Below are 14,581 nucleotides of genomic sequence, written 5' to 3'. Positions count from 1 at the left end.
TTGCCAGCCCTGGGGCTTGAACTCTCAGGGTCTGGGCACTGTCCCTGAGCTTCTTTTGCTCAAGGTTAGCACTCTACCACTTGAGCCACAGCATCTCTTCTGGCTTTTTCTGTTTATGTGATACTGAGGAAGCGAACTTAGAGCTTCATGCATGCAAGGCAAGCACTCTACCACTAAGCCACCTTCCCAGCCCTTGTCAGTACTTTCTAAATTAAACTTATTGCCAGTTTTGTGAGAGATCATATCAACAGAGAATAATTGTGACTTACTCTTAATAGTTTGTCGAGCTATGGGGAGTGGGCCAAGTCTAACCTGTGACCTATCTGTATGTGGCTTATACATTTTTATAAAGAGTTGCACAGAGAAGAGGAAGAGAAGGAGGAGGCAGACAAGCAGAAAGGCAATCAAGATCATTAGTAGCCCATAAAGCCTAAACTATGTACCCTCTGACCTTTTACATAAAAGCTTATCAACTCCTGGTCTATAGTTTTACCAAGTGTTCTCATTTCCAGGTAGAGTCTAGAATCCAGCCTACAATAATATCTTAGGCCTTTTCAAGAAACCACACATTTCAAAGGGTTTCATTTGAAAGAAATTTCAGAGACAGAAAATCTGATCCCCACACCCCAGACTTCCTTTTTCTACCCCTAGACATTCTATTCTCAAACCGAAGACATGTGGAACAAAATAGAAGTTGAAGCACAAAGAAGTTTCTGAGGAGAGAAGAATTATTGGCCCCAATGAATGTGTATGCCAGCTAAAGGGCATGCATAGAAAATAGGGCTGAAATCGAAGAAGTGGTGGTTCCTGGCTTTGTGTCAGCCATGAAGATTTCTAAAGTGTGGAGCAACTACCAAGATGCTTTCTTTGATCTTTCCAGTGCTCATTGTGATGAACTAAGTTGGAAGTCTTATCAGTGGGATTTAGATGGGTAAGAACAAACTAACAAATAAGAGCATGAGGAGGAGGAAGAAAGGATAGAAAGCTCATCAAGGAAGAAGATACTAATTATGAAGAAATGTATCAAGAAGATGATGTGAAGCAAAAGAAAATACTACCTGGGTGTGCAGATCTGTGTGGAATTCTATATAGCATATATGAAATCTTGGATTTGATTCATAGACAGGAAGAAAGGAGGGAAGGAAGGAAGGAAGGAAGGAAGGAAGGAAGGAAGGGAGGGAGGGAGGGAGGGAGGGAGGGAGGGAGGGAGGGAGGGAGGGAGGGGAGGGAGGGAGGAAGGAAGGAAGGAAGGAAGGAAGGAAGGAAGGAAGGAAGGAAGGAAGGAAGGAAGGAAGGAAGGGGGAGGGAGGGAGAGAGGGAGGAAGGGAAGGAAGGAGGAATGGAGAGATAGGGAAAGAGGGAGGGAGGGAAAGAGGTAGGGAGGGAAAGAAGGAAAGAAGGATAGAAGGAGGGTAGGAGAGAAGGAAGGAGGAAGAGCAGGAAGGATGGAAGGAAGAAGAGAAGGAGGGAGGAAGGGAGGGAAGGAAGGAAGGAAAGAAGGAAGGAGGGAGTTAGGGAGGGAAAGAAAGAAGGACAGAGAGGAGAGTGGGAAGAAAGGATAGAGGAAGGGAAGGAGGGAGGGGGGAGGGAAAGAAGGAAGGAAGGAAGGAGGGAGGGACAGGAAGAGATTCAAAAGATGAAGATGAAGGAGTTCAAAAGAAAAACATGGAAAATATGGTAAAGAATAAAGGTTTTTGAGTACTAGGAAGCAACTTCTCATAACTTTTGTATGTATTATTTCATTGAATCCTCACAATAACCTCAAGAATTAGGAATTTATTATTCCACTCAGCTTCTGTGGAAACTGAGACAATAGGCCAGCAATAAATTATTACTATGGGATGTGAATGCAAGCCGATTTTAGGATTTTAACCCCCCAGAATCCACGTTCGAAACCATTAAACTCTTCTACCTCTATCAGGTACAAACGTATTAGTATTAGGCACACATGGGTGTAGACATGTATTTAGAGGTAAGGACTAACCCAGATGAAAGCCATATACAGCCCTGAAAATCATTTGGATTGACAGGACAGACATTTATGTTTTTTATTGGCTGCCCTCTGCCCATCTGCCTGTATTGATAATTTTGTAGGGCCATTTTGCCAAATGGTCCTTGGCAAAAAAAAAAAAAAAAAAAAAAAGTTCCTTGCTATAGGGGGTGTGGGGATTGGTTTGGTTCTCTTCCAGATCTAGACTCCTGGCCTGGATTTCGATTTCCTGTCAGGAAAAGCTCTCTGCCACCATTTTGAATGGGATTTGGCAGGGGGGAAGGAGGGAGGGGGAAGACACTGCTGAGAACAACATGAACAAGAGCCCTGGCCATGTGTGTTCTACTCATCTGTCTTGGTCTCCTTCCATCCTTTCTGCCTTTCCACTCCCATTCCTTCCAGCTTTACAGGCTTCCTTTGGAGCAGGGATATTTCCTTTTGCAAGATCTCTGATTTGTTAATTCTCAGCTTTGCCAAAAAGAATCCTGGCCTCATAGTTATTACAGGGCAAAATTATGTCTCCTGCGTCATCCCTGTGAATATGTTTTGAGGAGCCTCACACAAAATCAAAGGGAGCTCCTGGAAATCAAGACATGCCCAGAAAGGAAACCAGGGCTCACCAACCAAAGTCCCATGGTCCCTCACTCCTTCCTCTTCTTAGCTTACACTAAGCCCTTGTTTGTAAAGGAAACCATGCAGTCACTATTTGTTTTGAGGGGGGAGCTTGGGGAAGCTGGGAAATTTGAGGCAAGCTAAGCTCAATTCCTTAGAGCAAGTGACAAATAACCTGCTTCTGAAGCATCTAAAAGGTTAAAAGCTCTAGAACATGAGATGTTTGGTCTTTGGCATTGGCCTATTGCATGCTGAGACAGAGCTAGGTAACTAATAAATGAAGAAATGAGAGCTGCTCTTAATGCTTACTTTACACATAGTTGGTTTCACTCATTCACCTCTGTGGGGGAGGAAGTATCACATAGTTCTTCCCATTTTTGAGATGTGAAAACCAAGGCACACAAAGATGAAATGGCTTGGCCAGCTTTGCATAGCTAATATTGATTTAAATGTCAGCCAGTCACTGAAGACAAACTATTACTAGTTCTACTGTGTCTGGTTTAGTTTCTCTGATGCCAACAGTCAGCAACCCTGATATGCATTTCCTCTCTCCCCTCCCCCCCACCCATACTACCCAATCCTCATTCTAAGGCTGAGTGAGTGAGATCCTGAGGAATTCATTCAGGCACATTTGGATCTGATTTCATGCTGCAAATGGTATCTGGAGTTTTAATATATTTTATACACTACTACCTGCTTTTTACTGTTTCCTCTATTGGCAGGTTTCTGCCCACGAGTAGGGATGAATACAAAAGCAGCTTTGTTTAAGTGGATTTGTCTTTGATTTGAGGAGGGGTGGCTTTTTTCCATATAACCAAGGGGGGAAAATGTGCTCTTGTCTGTGTTTAGGAATCGAAGACACTTTCAGGACAGCAGCCACCGAAGTGAGTCTGCTTGCGGGAAGCGAGGAGTTCAATGCAACCAGACTGTTTGAAGTTGGTAAGGAGATTTTTTTTTTTCTTTTTTCAATCCAAATATTGATTTAGCGCTTCAGAGATTCCTTGTGCCTGTGCATTGCCATCCTTGGATCTGAGGCAGTATTTCATTTTACTCCTCTGGGTTCCAGTTCCCCTAACATATTTCTTGTTCATTGAGTATATCGAGAGCAAGAAAGAACAAGGCTCTCCTTCGTTCCCTCCCTCCCACAGCAAACTGAACCATGCGCTTGGGTGAGCACCTGCTCCACAGCAGGGCAGATAGGAGCCACTCCCTTCCCTTTGCATAGGATCAACCCATGGAGGACCTCAAGCCTTGTAGAGCCCATTCTCCCTGAGAGCCCCCCCCCCAGCATCCCCAGTAAAATTGGTTCTCCACAAGAAGAACAGAAGGGAGAAAGAGGAGATTTTCTTAATATTACATACTCTCCTTCCCTGCAAGAATTTCCCATAAACTTTTGGAATACTCTGCTCTACTCCTTACCTGTCTTCTAGAAAGTGCTAGCACAAAAAACAAGAGCCAGAAGAAATAAAACCAAAAGCACCTGCTCAAGTGCAATCTTGCTTTTATTTTTTATGTATTTATTACTTATTTTTATTTTTTTTCATTTTTATTTTTTGGGTCTGGCTGTGGGGCCTGAACTCTGGGCCTGGGCGCTGTCCCTCAGCTCTTCAGCTCAAGGCTAGCGCTCTACCACTTGAGCCACAGTGCCACTTCTGGCTTTTTTTAATTTTTGCTTATGTGGTGCTGAGGAATCGAACCCAGGGCCTCATACATGCAAGGCAAGCGCTCTACCCCTGAGCCACCTTCCCAGCCCCAAATTATTTTATTTTCTTTTTCTTTCTTAGCTGTAAGTAGCTGTACAAGAGGTTTCAAGTCAACATGTCAGTTTAGGAGTACAATGGATCTTGATCAATGGCCTCCCTTTCATCCTCTCAATTTACCTAGCTCCATTTTCACATACAATATTATGACTGACTTTGCCTACCTTTTTTCCTCTCCCCACTCACAAGCTACCTAAAAAAAAAAGTAAGTTCATGGGGTTAAGATACCTTCTGCCTCCTAAAATTCCATCTTAACCCCTTTACTTCTGCCCTGCCTCTTCATCCAAAAGTGAAATGGCCTTGGTCCCTCTGGATTTCATAGTTATGTGTGATGTAACTAGGTAGAACTCCTTAAAGGACTATCTGGGCCCAACAAGGATCTACATAGAACATTCTATTTTTAACACTACATAACAAAGAATGTAAACAATGATGCCAGCAAAAGAAATCAAGCCCCTAATCACCTACATCAGGGTGCCTTAGGGAGCGGTGGGGACTGTGACAAAACGCAGTCCTCAAGCTTCATCCAAAAGGGTCAGCCATAACTTGACCCGCAGTACTGCCAGACATTTTGGTTTTCCAAGAGAACACAAGTCAGGGTTTTGCTAGAATAGCTCTATTTTTGCAATGCTTCACAAACATTTATTTTAGAAAATAAAGATAGCCAGACACGTCTGTGAGGCAAACTGGAGGCAGTTTGGAAACGGTACATTACTAAGGTCTCTACCTCACTCCTCACCTCATACATGCCATACAAATTGCATATAACAGAGCCTTCTACCAGCATTTCATTTAAAGACAAGAAAGGCACGAATTCTGTGTAAAATGGAAGTGCAGCCAAGGTGGTCTATGAGGCCTCCTCCTATCACGCTGCAGAGGTAGGCAGCCTCTTGCCTTTTGCAGAGGCTGAATCCAGATGCACAAGGCCACTCCCAGTGTGTGGCTGAGGATGACAGGGCTGAACACATGTGCTTCCATCAGGGCCAGGCAGAAAAGAATGTGACTCACTCAAATAGACACTGAGGAACCACTGAGTAAAAAGACTGCTTGCAGGGTGGATGGAAACCAAGAAAGGGTTGTACAGAAGACCAAGACTAGCAATGGTGGGGCACGCTTGCCACTGCCCATCTGAGAGGACCAAGAAGGAAGCCCGGAACAGAGCCCACAGGGAGGGCCACGGGACAGCAGTCCTGGTTCTCAGAAGGATGAAGTCAGATAGAAAGGAGCTGAGGATGTAAATACGATGGCCTATTGCTAGATCCTGCCATCGGTTCAACCCAGCTAGAAGTCAGGCGTCAACATGATATGGACCACACAGATGAACCTTCCAGGGTGAACAACAATGTGAGATGAGGATGTAGAAGAGCAGATCGCAGACGAGAAAAACTTGACTTTCACAAGGTCAAGTTATTGGATGAAGAATGGCCTTAGGTTATTTTGATTTACAAAATGGCACAACGTAGTAACCATCTCATAGATACGCAGAACTCCGATGAGTTACGATTTGTAAAGCTTGAGAACATGCCCATGCACTGAAGAAGCTGCACAAATTTAATAAACTGTAAAATCAAGTCAATGGATGTCTTGTGGGTACATGAACTGTAGTGACCTCCCACCTCAGGTGGGAAATGCAAAGCCACCATCTGTGGTCTTGGGAATTTTGTCTCCAAAGACGCTGCCCTCTCAGAGAGATCCTGTAGGCTTCCTAGACACTGCCTAGCTTGGGACTTTCATTGTGACAGGAGGTTGCAGTTGCAGAATCGTGAAACTCAGAGCTGAAAGGTTCCTCAGCCTACTTCAGCTGTACAGAATGAGGATTCTGTACACGGGTCTGTGCACTTCATATCACCTCCCACTTATTCTACACCCGAACTTTAGAAAAGAGCTACTACTTTATACTCCTTTAAGAAAAAACTGAGTAGACCTATCTACTTACAAGAGGCTGAGACCTGAGGATCATGATTTGAAGTCAGCCTAGGCAAGAAAGTCCATGAGACTCTTATTTCCACTTAACTACCAAAAGCCAGAAGTGGAGCTGTGGTACAAGTGGTAAAGCACTAGCCTTGCGTAAAAAAAGCTAAGAGACCATGAGTTCAAGACTCAGTGCTCTCTCTCTCTCTCTCTCTCTCTCTTTTTCTCTCTCTCTCTCACACACATACACATACACACACACACACACACACACACACACACACACACACACACACACACCCCTGTGTGGTCACTTTACAGACCTTCGGTGACTCAGGAACCACGTGCCCCTTAACCTAGTCTGTGATTTGTGAATGACTAGCATTTTTAACACATCATTTTGTTTTTTTGGTCCTGGGGCTTGACCTCTGGGCCAAGGACCTATCCCTAAGCCTTTGTGCTCAACATTAGCACTGAAGCCACCTCTCCACTTCCAACTTTTTTATAGTTAATTGGAGATAAGAGTTTCCTGGACTCTACTGGCCAGGCTGGCTTTGAACAATAATCCTCAGATCTCAGCCCCCTGAGTAACTAGGATTACAGGCGTGAGCCACTGGTGCCCAGCAACACATTTTTTGGGGGGGGGGTCCGGTCGTGGGGCCTGAACTCTGGGCCTGGGCACTGCCCCTCAGCTCTTCAGCTCAAGGCTAGCGGTCTACCACTTGAGCCACAGCACCACTTCCCGGCTTTTTTTCTTTTTGCTTATGTGGTGCTGAGGAATCGAACCCAGGGCCTCATGCATGCAAGGCAAACGCTCTACCACTGAGCCACCTTCCCAGCCCTCAGCAACACATTTTTTAAGACAGGTTCTCACTATGTATTTCAGGATGGCTTTAAACTTAGGATCCTCCTGCCTCGCTTCTTCAATGCTTGGAATACAGATGTGTCCCACCACCATAAATGCATTTTTATGAGTACCAACTTTTTGTATTTACCACCTTTTCACACACACACACACACACACACACACACACACACACACACACACACACACACACACACACACCCTACATGGTTGGCTTCCTAACATATGCCTCCTCTTATCCACTATAACTCACTAAGGCAGATGGAATGCTTACCTTCCACCAGCCACACCACAAGCAACCACCCCTGCTTGTATGTTAAGCTCCCACAGAGGATAAGATGATATTAGGGAATGATTTATGAGAAAAGCAAAAGTACACTTCCAGGCCTATAAGGTGGGAAGCTCAGATAAGGATCCATTGCAGTGAAGCTGTCAGAGATTTGTATCACCCAATTCAGGGAGGGTGGTACAGAATTAGAACCTTTCCCTGCTATGGTTCCTGAAATGTTTGATGACTGTGCAGTTGCTTCTCAGATGTGTGATGTCTTATCCCTGACCTTAGTCAGGATGAAGGTAGGCGCTTGTGTATTTGATCCTCTTTACTCCTCCAAATTTATCCCTATCAGTGGAAGGTTATCGTTTATTAAACATGCCTGAAATTGATATAGTGAATGTGCTCCATAAAGAAAATGTCCAACGATTGTCTTAATCATTGGTCCAGAGTATGAGCCATCTGGGATTTTAGAGTGGCTTTTTGTAGCCCAGAGCTTTCCTAGTTCCTGATCCATCTGCTTAGCTGTTTATACTAACACTACCTCTTCCAACAGTGCAAACCTTCCACATGAGGACCTGTGGCAGATATCTTGATAAGAAATGTACACATTACCCTGCTCACGTAATTGTAACCCCTCTGTAGGGCACTTTCACGATAAAAAAAAACTTTAAGAAAAAAAAAGATCCAAACCACAACAGTGGAGGAATAGAAGAGTAAATCATAATTTTTGCCCAGAGGCTACTACTTCCAGAAGAGACTCTTAAGGAGAAGCTAGGCTATGAATGAGACTCAATGTATATGAAGAGAGAAGCCTATCAAAAATTGGTTAAGTGGTGTTTTGTTCTGATCCATCAGTTGGGAACATCATTCTGCTCATGATTTTTAAGCGAAGAAAAGCAAAAGGTTAACGTTGTTTATGGTTAACGTTGTTCAAGAACACAAAAGGATACAAAAGTTCAGTGTGTGTGTGTGTGTGTGTGTGTGTGTGTGTGTGTATCTGGTGTGGGGAGAAACATTCTTCACCATGGCTGTTTTCCAGGATGAAGTTATTTAGTAAAGTTTGATGTTGTCATTGAAGGGAAAACTATAAAGAGGGTTTCCTGCAGCTTTCCCAGCCACAGTGGGACTAGCCCCTGCTCTTGCACCTATTTTACCCATACCTAGAGTGACTATGTATTGACGATCTCCCTCTCCTGTCTCATTTTCCTGTTCCATGCTGGTAACGTTTTTAATCGTCTCCCAAAGAATGATTTTCACTGGAATCTGAAATGCTCATGTTCTGAATTATTGTTCATTGTGTTAGGGTTCTCAAAGAGGCTTTGGTTATCTAGAAAAAAATATTCTAGGTTCTTTAGCATTTGTTTTTGTGCCAATGCTGGGGCTTGAACCTGGGGCCTCGTCACTACCCCTGCGCTTTTCTTTTTCTTGTTCTTTTTTCTTTTTCTTTTCCTTTGCCTCAATGCTAATGCTCTACCACTTGAGCCATAGCTCCAATTCTAGCTTTTTGGCAGTCAAGTGAAAATAGGAGTCTCACAGATTCTCCTACCTGGATGGCTTCAAACCATAATCCTCAGCTCTCAGCTTCCTGAGTAGCTGGAATTACAAGAATGAGCTTAGCCTAATTTCTTTTTTGTTTGTTTAGTTGGTTGGATTGGGGGGGGGCAGGGTTATCATGGACACAAATAGGGAAAATATAATGCTAGTTAAATCCAGGTGATGGAATCTGGGTAGTCATTAGATAAGTATAGTGCCTTTGCTTTTTTGTGTGCCTGAAAATAGTTAATAATATGAAGTAGAGGATTGGGAGGATATGTGTCCAAGAAGACATTTCCAGATTGAAAGGAGATAAGGCTAGTCCTCATGGCTGAGTACTATCAGGTCCTTGCAGGATCTGGGAGGTTGTTGACTCCAATGTCCTCCTGCCATCAGTTTTTCATATAATAAACTCTTGCTATTAACTTTTCTTTTCATCCTTTTTCAGATACAGATAGCTGTGAGCGATGGATGAGCTGCAAAAGTGAGTTCTTAAAGAAATATATGCACAAGGTGATCAATGACCTGCCTAGTTGTCCCTGCTCCTATCCCACTGAGGTGGCCTACAGTACCGCAGACATCTTTGACAGGATCAAGCGCAAAGACTTCCGCTGGAAGGATGCCAGCGGGCCCAAGGAGAAGTTGGAGATCTACAAACCCACAGCGCGATACTGCATCCGCTCCATGCTTTCCCTAGAGAGTACCACACTGGCTGCCCAGCACTGTTGCTATGGCGACAACATGCAGCTCATCACCAGGGGCAAAGGGGCGGGGACGCCCAATCTCATCAGTACTGAGTTCTCAGCAGAGCTCCACTACAAAGTGGATGTCCTGCCTTGGATTATCTGCAAGGGTGACTGGAGCAGGTATAATGAAGCCCGGCCCCCCAACAACGGACAGAAGTGCGCAGAAAGCCCTTCAGATGAGGACTACATCAAACAGTTCCAAGAGGCCAGGGAGTATTAAAGAGACTGGGATGAGGTGAAGAGATGCCACGTCTGGTTTGGGGACACAAGCACCCTGCACTGATCTGCCAACTGTAGCCCAGTTCTTTATATTCACATATGTGTATATTTGTATAGACCACATCTGTATTTTTATAAATTTCCTAAGGGGGTGCACAGGCCCAGGGGGCTGCCATATCCAGTGCTCACAAACCTCCAGAGAGGTCATCCTGGAGTTACCGTGGGCAAGAGGATGGGAACAACCAAGAAGCCAGAAAAGGGTCCTGGGTGCCTTGGTGGGTGTGACTCAGTTTACATCACCACTCAGTGTGTCCAAGAGAAGCAACGGAGGAAAGAGACTGAAGTTGTAAACATTATAAGCTGTTTTTATATATAACTTATTTAATATGAATGTGACTTAAAACTTAACCTTTTCTCTGGAGTTGTCCTCGTGAAACTAATCAACTTCTGAGAGAGTTCAAAAAGAAAGGCTAAAGGGAATGGAAGAGAAAAGGAACTTTGCAATGATTTCCTTAAAAAAGTAAATAACACAGTGGAGATGTGTTCAGATGAGAAAATTCCCACCTTAAACTTAGTTGGAGGTACCTTGCTGCCATCTTGGATTCCAAACTTCTGTGACCTCAGACTGGGCAGGAGGTGGGGAGGTAGGCATTTTGGGGAGTTAAATCTGAGGCTCAGTTCAAAGTAGGCTTTATAATAAAAGCCCCATGTTGATACAATGCTACAAGTCTACTAAATAGTAGAATTTCTGCTTACATGTTAATAGGTCCATAAGACTGCAGAAGTTCAGACAGAAAAGCAATAAGTAGCACTTTTCCAAAGAGAAAAAAAAAAGTGGGGAAATGATATGGACCTAGTATCATCTATTTTCATTCTGACAATTTTTCTTTCAAAAATATTTTAAGTTTATCTGCATGGATATATTCCCAGTAAATAAATATGAAAATGGAGAGAGGGGGCATGAAGTCTTGGAAATCTTAATTTTTTATGTTTAAGAAAGAAGAAAACTTGCATTATTTTTGTAAAGTATTTATTGAATCGTTGGGTCTCATCCATCAAGCAATGGTGAGTGACCTGGTTCTGTGGGATGATAGGATGTAAGGACAAATAAAGAGTTGATTCTTATGCAATCTTTTATTTGCAAAACTCCAGGAAAAGAGAATATATAATAAAATCATACTAAAACATGTTACTTGCATCTGTGATTTATGATACTGATACCATAAGTAACTGGTACAAAAGCAAGACTTTGAGGTAGGGGAAAGAAAAGTTCAACCCAGGTGGGAATAAAAGGCCCATTGACTGACAAGATGGTAGCTTGTGTAAATTATAACATCATTGGCACAAGAGTGTCTGCCCAGCCCCCACATAACAGAAGTTCATTAACACATACATGGCTTTTTGCCCACCCAGAGCTTAAGAAAAGCAAGTCACAGCAAAAGCTTAAGACATCTCAGGTGTGAAGGAGGCCACTTCCAGACAAAGTTCTGAGTAGTAAGTGCAACATGTGAATTATTCCTTTTCCAGAAGAGAATACTGACTCTGAAAACATAAACCTTCTTGGATCTAACCTTACATTTCCTAGCTCAGTAGTCGGTCCACTATATCACAGTTTAATGTCATAATCTTGGTATCTTTAATCCCCTTGACTCCACACTTAACGTTCTGATAAACGCCTGTTCTTTGGGAAAGCCCTTATCAGTCATACTTTAGAATAAATCACCTGTTGTTAATGACGAATAGGATATTATGTTTTGCGCCTAATTGTGGGATGAGAGTATTTATTCACATCTGAAGAATGTTAAAGACTGAACTAGCAGAGAGAAAATAAATGAGTCCATATGTCAGCGCAGCAGATTTGGTTTCTAATGCTAGAAAAACAATTTTTTGCCCAGAGAATTGGCTAGCAATGGAATGTACTACTTTTGAGGTGATGTGTTCCTGGTCAGGACGTATATTCAAACAGAGGTTGAGCATGACACACATAAAAAGCTTAACTGAATAAGAAGGAGACACAAAAATGTTCACCAATAAGAACTTCTGATAAGTGCTTTGTTTAGATTAAGTATAAAGTACTATGGGAAAGCAGGGTTAAGACAGGGAAAGATCTTCAGCCTCGAAGAGAGCCTACAGCATCTTTATAATTCGAGCATAATGATTCACTAGGAGTAAGAAAAGGAACTAGGCACTAATGACTCACACCTGTAATCCTAGCCATTCAGGAAGCTGAGATCTGAGGATCTCAGTTCAAAGCAAAGTCAGGCAGAAAAGAACATGAGATTCTTACCTCCAATTAACTACCAAAAACGAAAAGTAGAGCTGTGCCACAAGTGGTAGAACATCAGCCTTGAGCAAAAAAAGCTAAGGTACAGGGCAAGGTCCTGAGTTCAAGCCAATACCAGAACAAAAGAAAAATGAAAGAGAAAAGCAACTAGTAAAGAGATTTGCATCTTCTGAAAACTCTCATCTTTAGTGAAGTGAGCAGAGAGACTGCAACCATATTTGAAGTGTTGTTATGAAGGATCTAACAAATAACTATTATGAGAATGACTAATGAGAAAAGTGTTTTTCATGGGCTATTTGCCTTCTAATTTGCAACCTTGTTGACCTAATGAACTGAATTGGGAGCAGGAAAGGTCTGCTAGTCTCTTCACTGGGAACACTGTGGTCTTCCATATATCACCAGGATGGCCTCTGGAAATGTGTTGAACTAGTTACTAAGCTAGAGGCTGCCTCTGTTAAGATGAGCTAATTCTCAGGCCCAATGCACTAAAGGGCTAAAAAGGTTACAAAATCAGATCAAAAGACCCTCCTCTCCTTCAGCACTGCACGCCAGGCTGGCTCTAGAGCAGCCCATGGGTCATAATGGTTCTTGGGCATAAGGGCCAATTCAGGGAGCAGCACCCTGCAGACCTGTATGTCTGACTCCTGGGAAGCTGCCCAAGTGTCTCTCTCTGAACAGTCTGCTCCTATGCCTCTCTGGAAAAAGCCCACTTTGTAGTCATCTACCAGGGCCTGTTGAGCAGCCCACTCAAACATGCCAATGGGGGCAGAGGTCACCCATGGCCCTCTAGCGGCTGCACATGGAAGTGATGAGAGAAAGGACCGGAAATGCATTGCTTTCCCCTCCACACCCTTTCTAGCACCCACTGTGACTTTATTCTCACCAGGGATCAAAAACTACACTCTATACCAGCCACAATTTTCTGAGTGTGCAATTCACTAATCACTTTGCCTTAGCAAGCAGTTATTATTACACCAGTTTCTCAAATGAAGAAATGAACCCAACAAGTTAATTAATCTGCCTGACATCATAACATTTGGAAACTGGCAAAATGAATTCATGCCACTTCTGTCTGGTCACGAAGCCCACACCCTTAAACTTAGCTCTTGCATTCTCTTTCCCTTCTAACTGTTTCTCCCTGGGATCAGATCATTTTGGTAACTCTCTCTGCCTTGATTTAAGAGTTCAAAGCAGCTCTGGATTTCTCCATATAGTCTGCTCAATTCTCTCATTTTACATAAGAGGGTTTTCTGATTGCGCAGTTGAGCCTTTGGTCAAATTGGTGAAGCATGGAGCTCAACATTTCTAGGAATGAGCTTCTCCCTAGACAAGAAGAGAAATTGTTCTGTTTTATTCAATGCATATAACCCTAATGCTCATTGTTACCTGTGAGGGAGGTCTCAGGATCAGCTGCTCTGTCTCTGGTCCTGTTGCCGAGCTCCTGGTGATACACTTGGCAAATAGACACAGATGGACAATGTGCAGAAGGCTCAGGAATTTGAAGCTTGAGTTGCACTGCCTGGATTTCAGTACTCACTACTCCACCTTCTGGCAGGGTACCACTGGATAAATTAACCAGCCTAAGTTTCATATTCCTCATATGGTTATAATGATGAAGTGAGATAAGGTACATGAAGTTCCTGTTAGGAGCCATGTACAATTTAGTCTTTGGATAACTATTTACTGAGTGTTTATTAGGGAGAAGGCATTTTTCCTGATACTATAGATACAGCAGTATACTAATCAAAGTCCCTACTCTTATAAGTTCAAAATCCATATTATAGTGATAATGAGGCCAACTAGATCATATATGTATGGCATTGGGGCAATGGTGGTTATGGTGATCCTCAGAACCATAGTGACTAAGAGCACATTTCTGGTTTAGTGGTCATCCACTAAGCAATAATGATCCAGAGATGGTGGTTTCTTTTCATCAGCATGATGTAACTATCCTGGAGGTCATCTCTATTCCAGCCCACTCCAAAGGTGAAGGATGCAAAGGATAAATGCAAAGCATTTTGTAGCTTCAGAAGCCTAAACACTACAGATAACTTTTACTCACTATTTGTAGCTTAGTTGTGTGCCGCACCATTCTACAAGGGTAACTAGGTAATGAATCCAACTGGGGACCTCAGGAAGAAGAAATGTGACTGGCCTCTAGCCAGTCTCTGCCACAAAGACTGCCAATCACCCGATTACAGAGGTAGGAAGGATGAAGGGTCTCTGAATGGATCTAAAGTAGGTGGCCAAAGGTGGTATTACAGAGCTGTACCTCAGTTTCCTGATCTGTAAATTGGGATAACATACCTGTGCTACTGACCCGTTGGTAGGTATGTTTGATCCTTTTGGCAACATCCCCTTTGGCACTTGCTATATCTGTTTGTCGC

At 43.1% G+C, this 14,581-nt stretch overlaps 1 protein-coding gene across 1 annotated transcript in view; it reads left to right on the top strand.

The window, feature by feature from the left end:
• Ism1 (isthmin 1) overlaps nt 1–11,097 on the top strand; it is a 68,818-nt gene extending 57,721 nt beyond the window's left edge. The window contains exons 5-6 of the mRNA XM_042694559.1: nt 3,452–3,541; nt 9,394–11,097. Of these exons, the coding sequence (XP_042550493.1) occupies nt 3,452–3,541; nt 9,394–9,911 (608 nt within the window). The 3' untranslated portion in view covers nt 9,912–11,097. The remainder of the gene's footprint in view (nt 1–3,451; nt 3,542–9,393) is intronic.
• Nucleotides 11,098–14,581: the final 3,484 nt, after the last annotated feature.

This window comes from Dipodomys spectabilis, unplaced genomic scaffold (genome assembly GCF_019054845.1).
Source record: "Dipodomys spectabilis isolate Male_0828 unplaced genomic scaffold, ASM1905484v1 ptg000175l, whole genome shotgun sequence".
Lineage (NCBI taxonomy): Eukaryota > Metazoa > Chordata > Mammalia > Rodentia > Heteromyidae > Dipodomys > Dipodomys spectabilis.
Note: the sequence above shows the minus strand (reverse complement) of the source record. Positions and strands in the feature narration are given on the sequence as shown.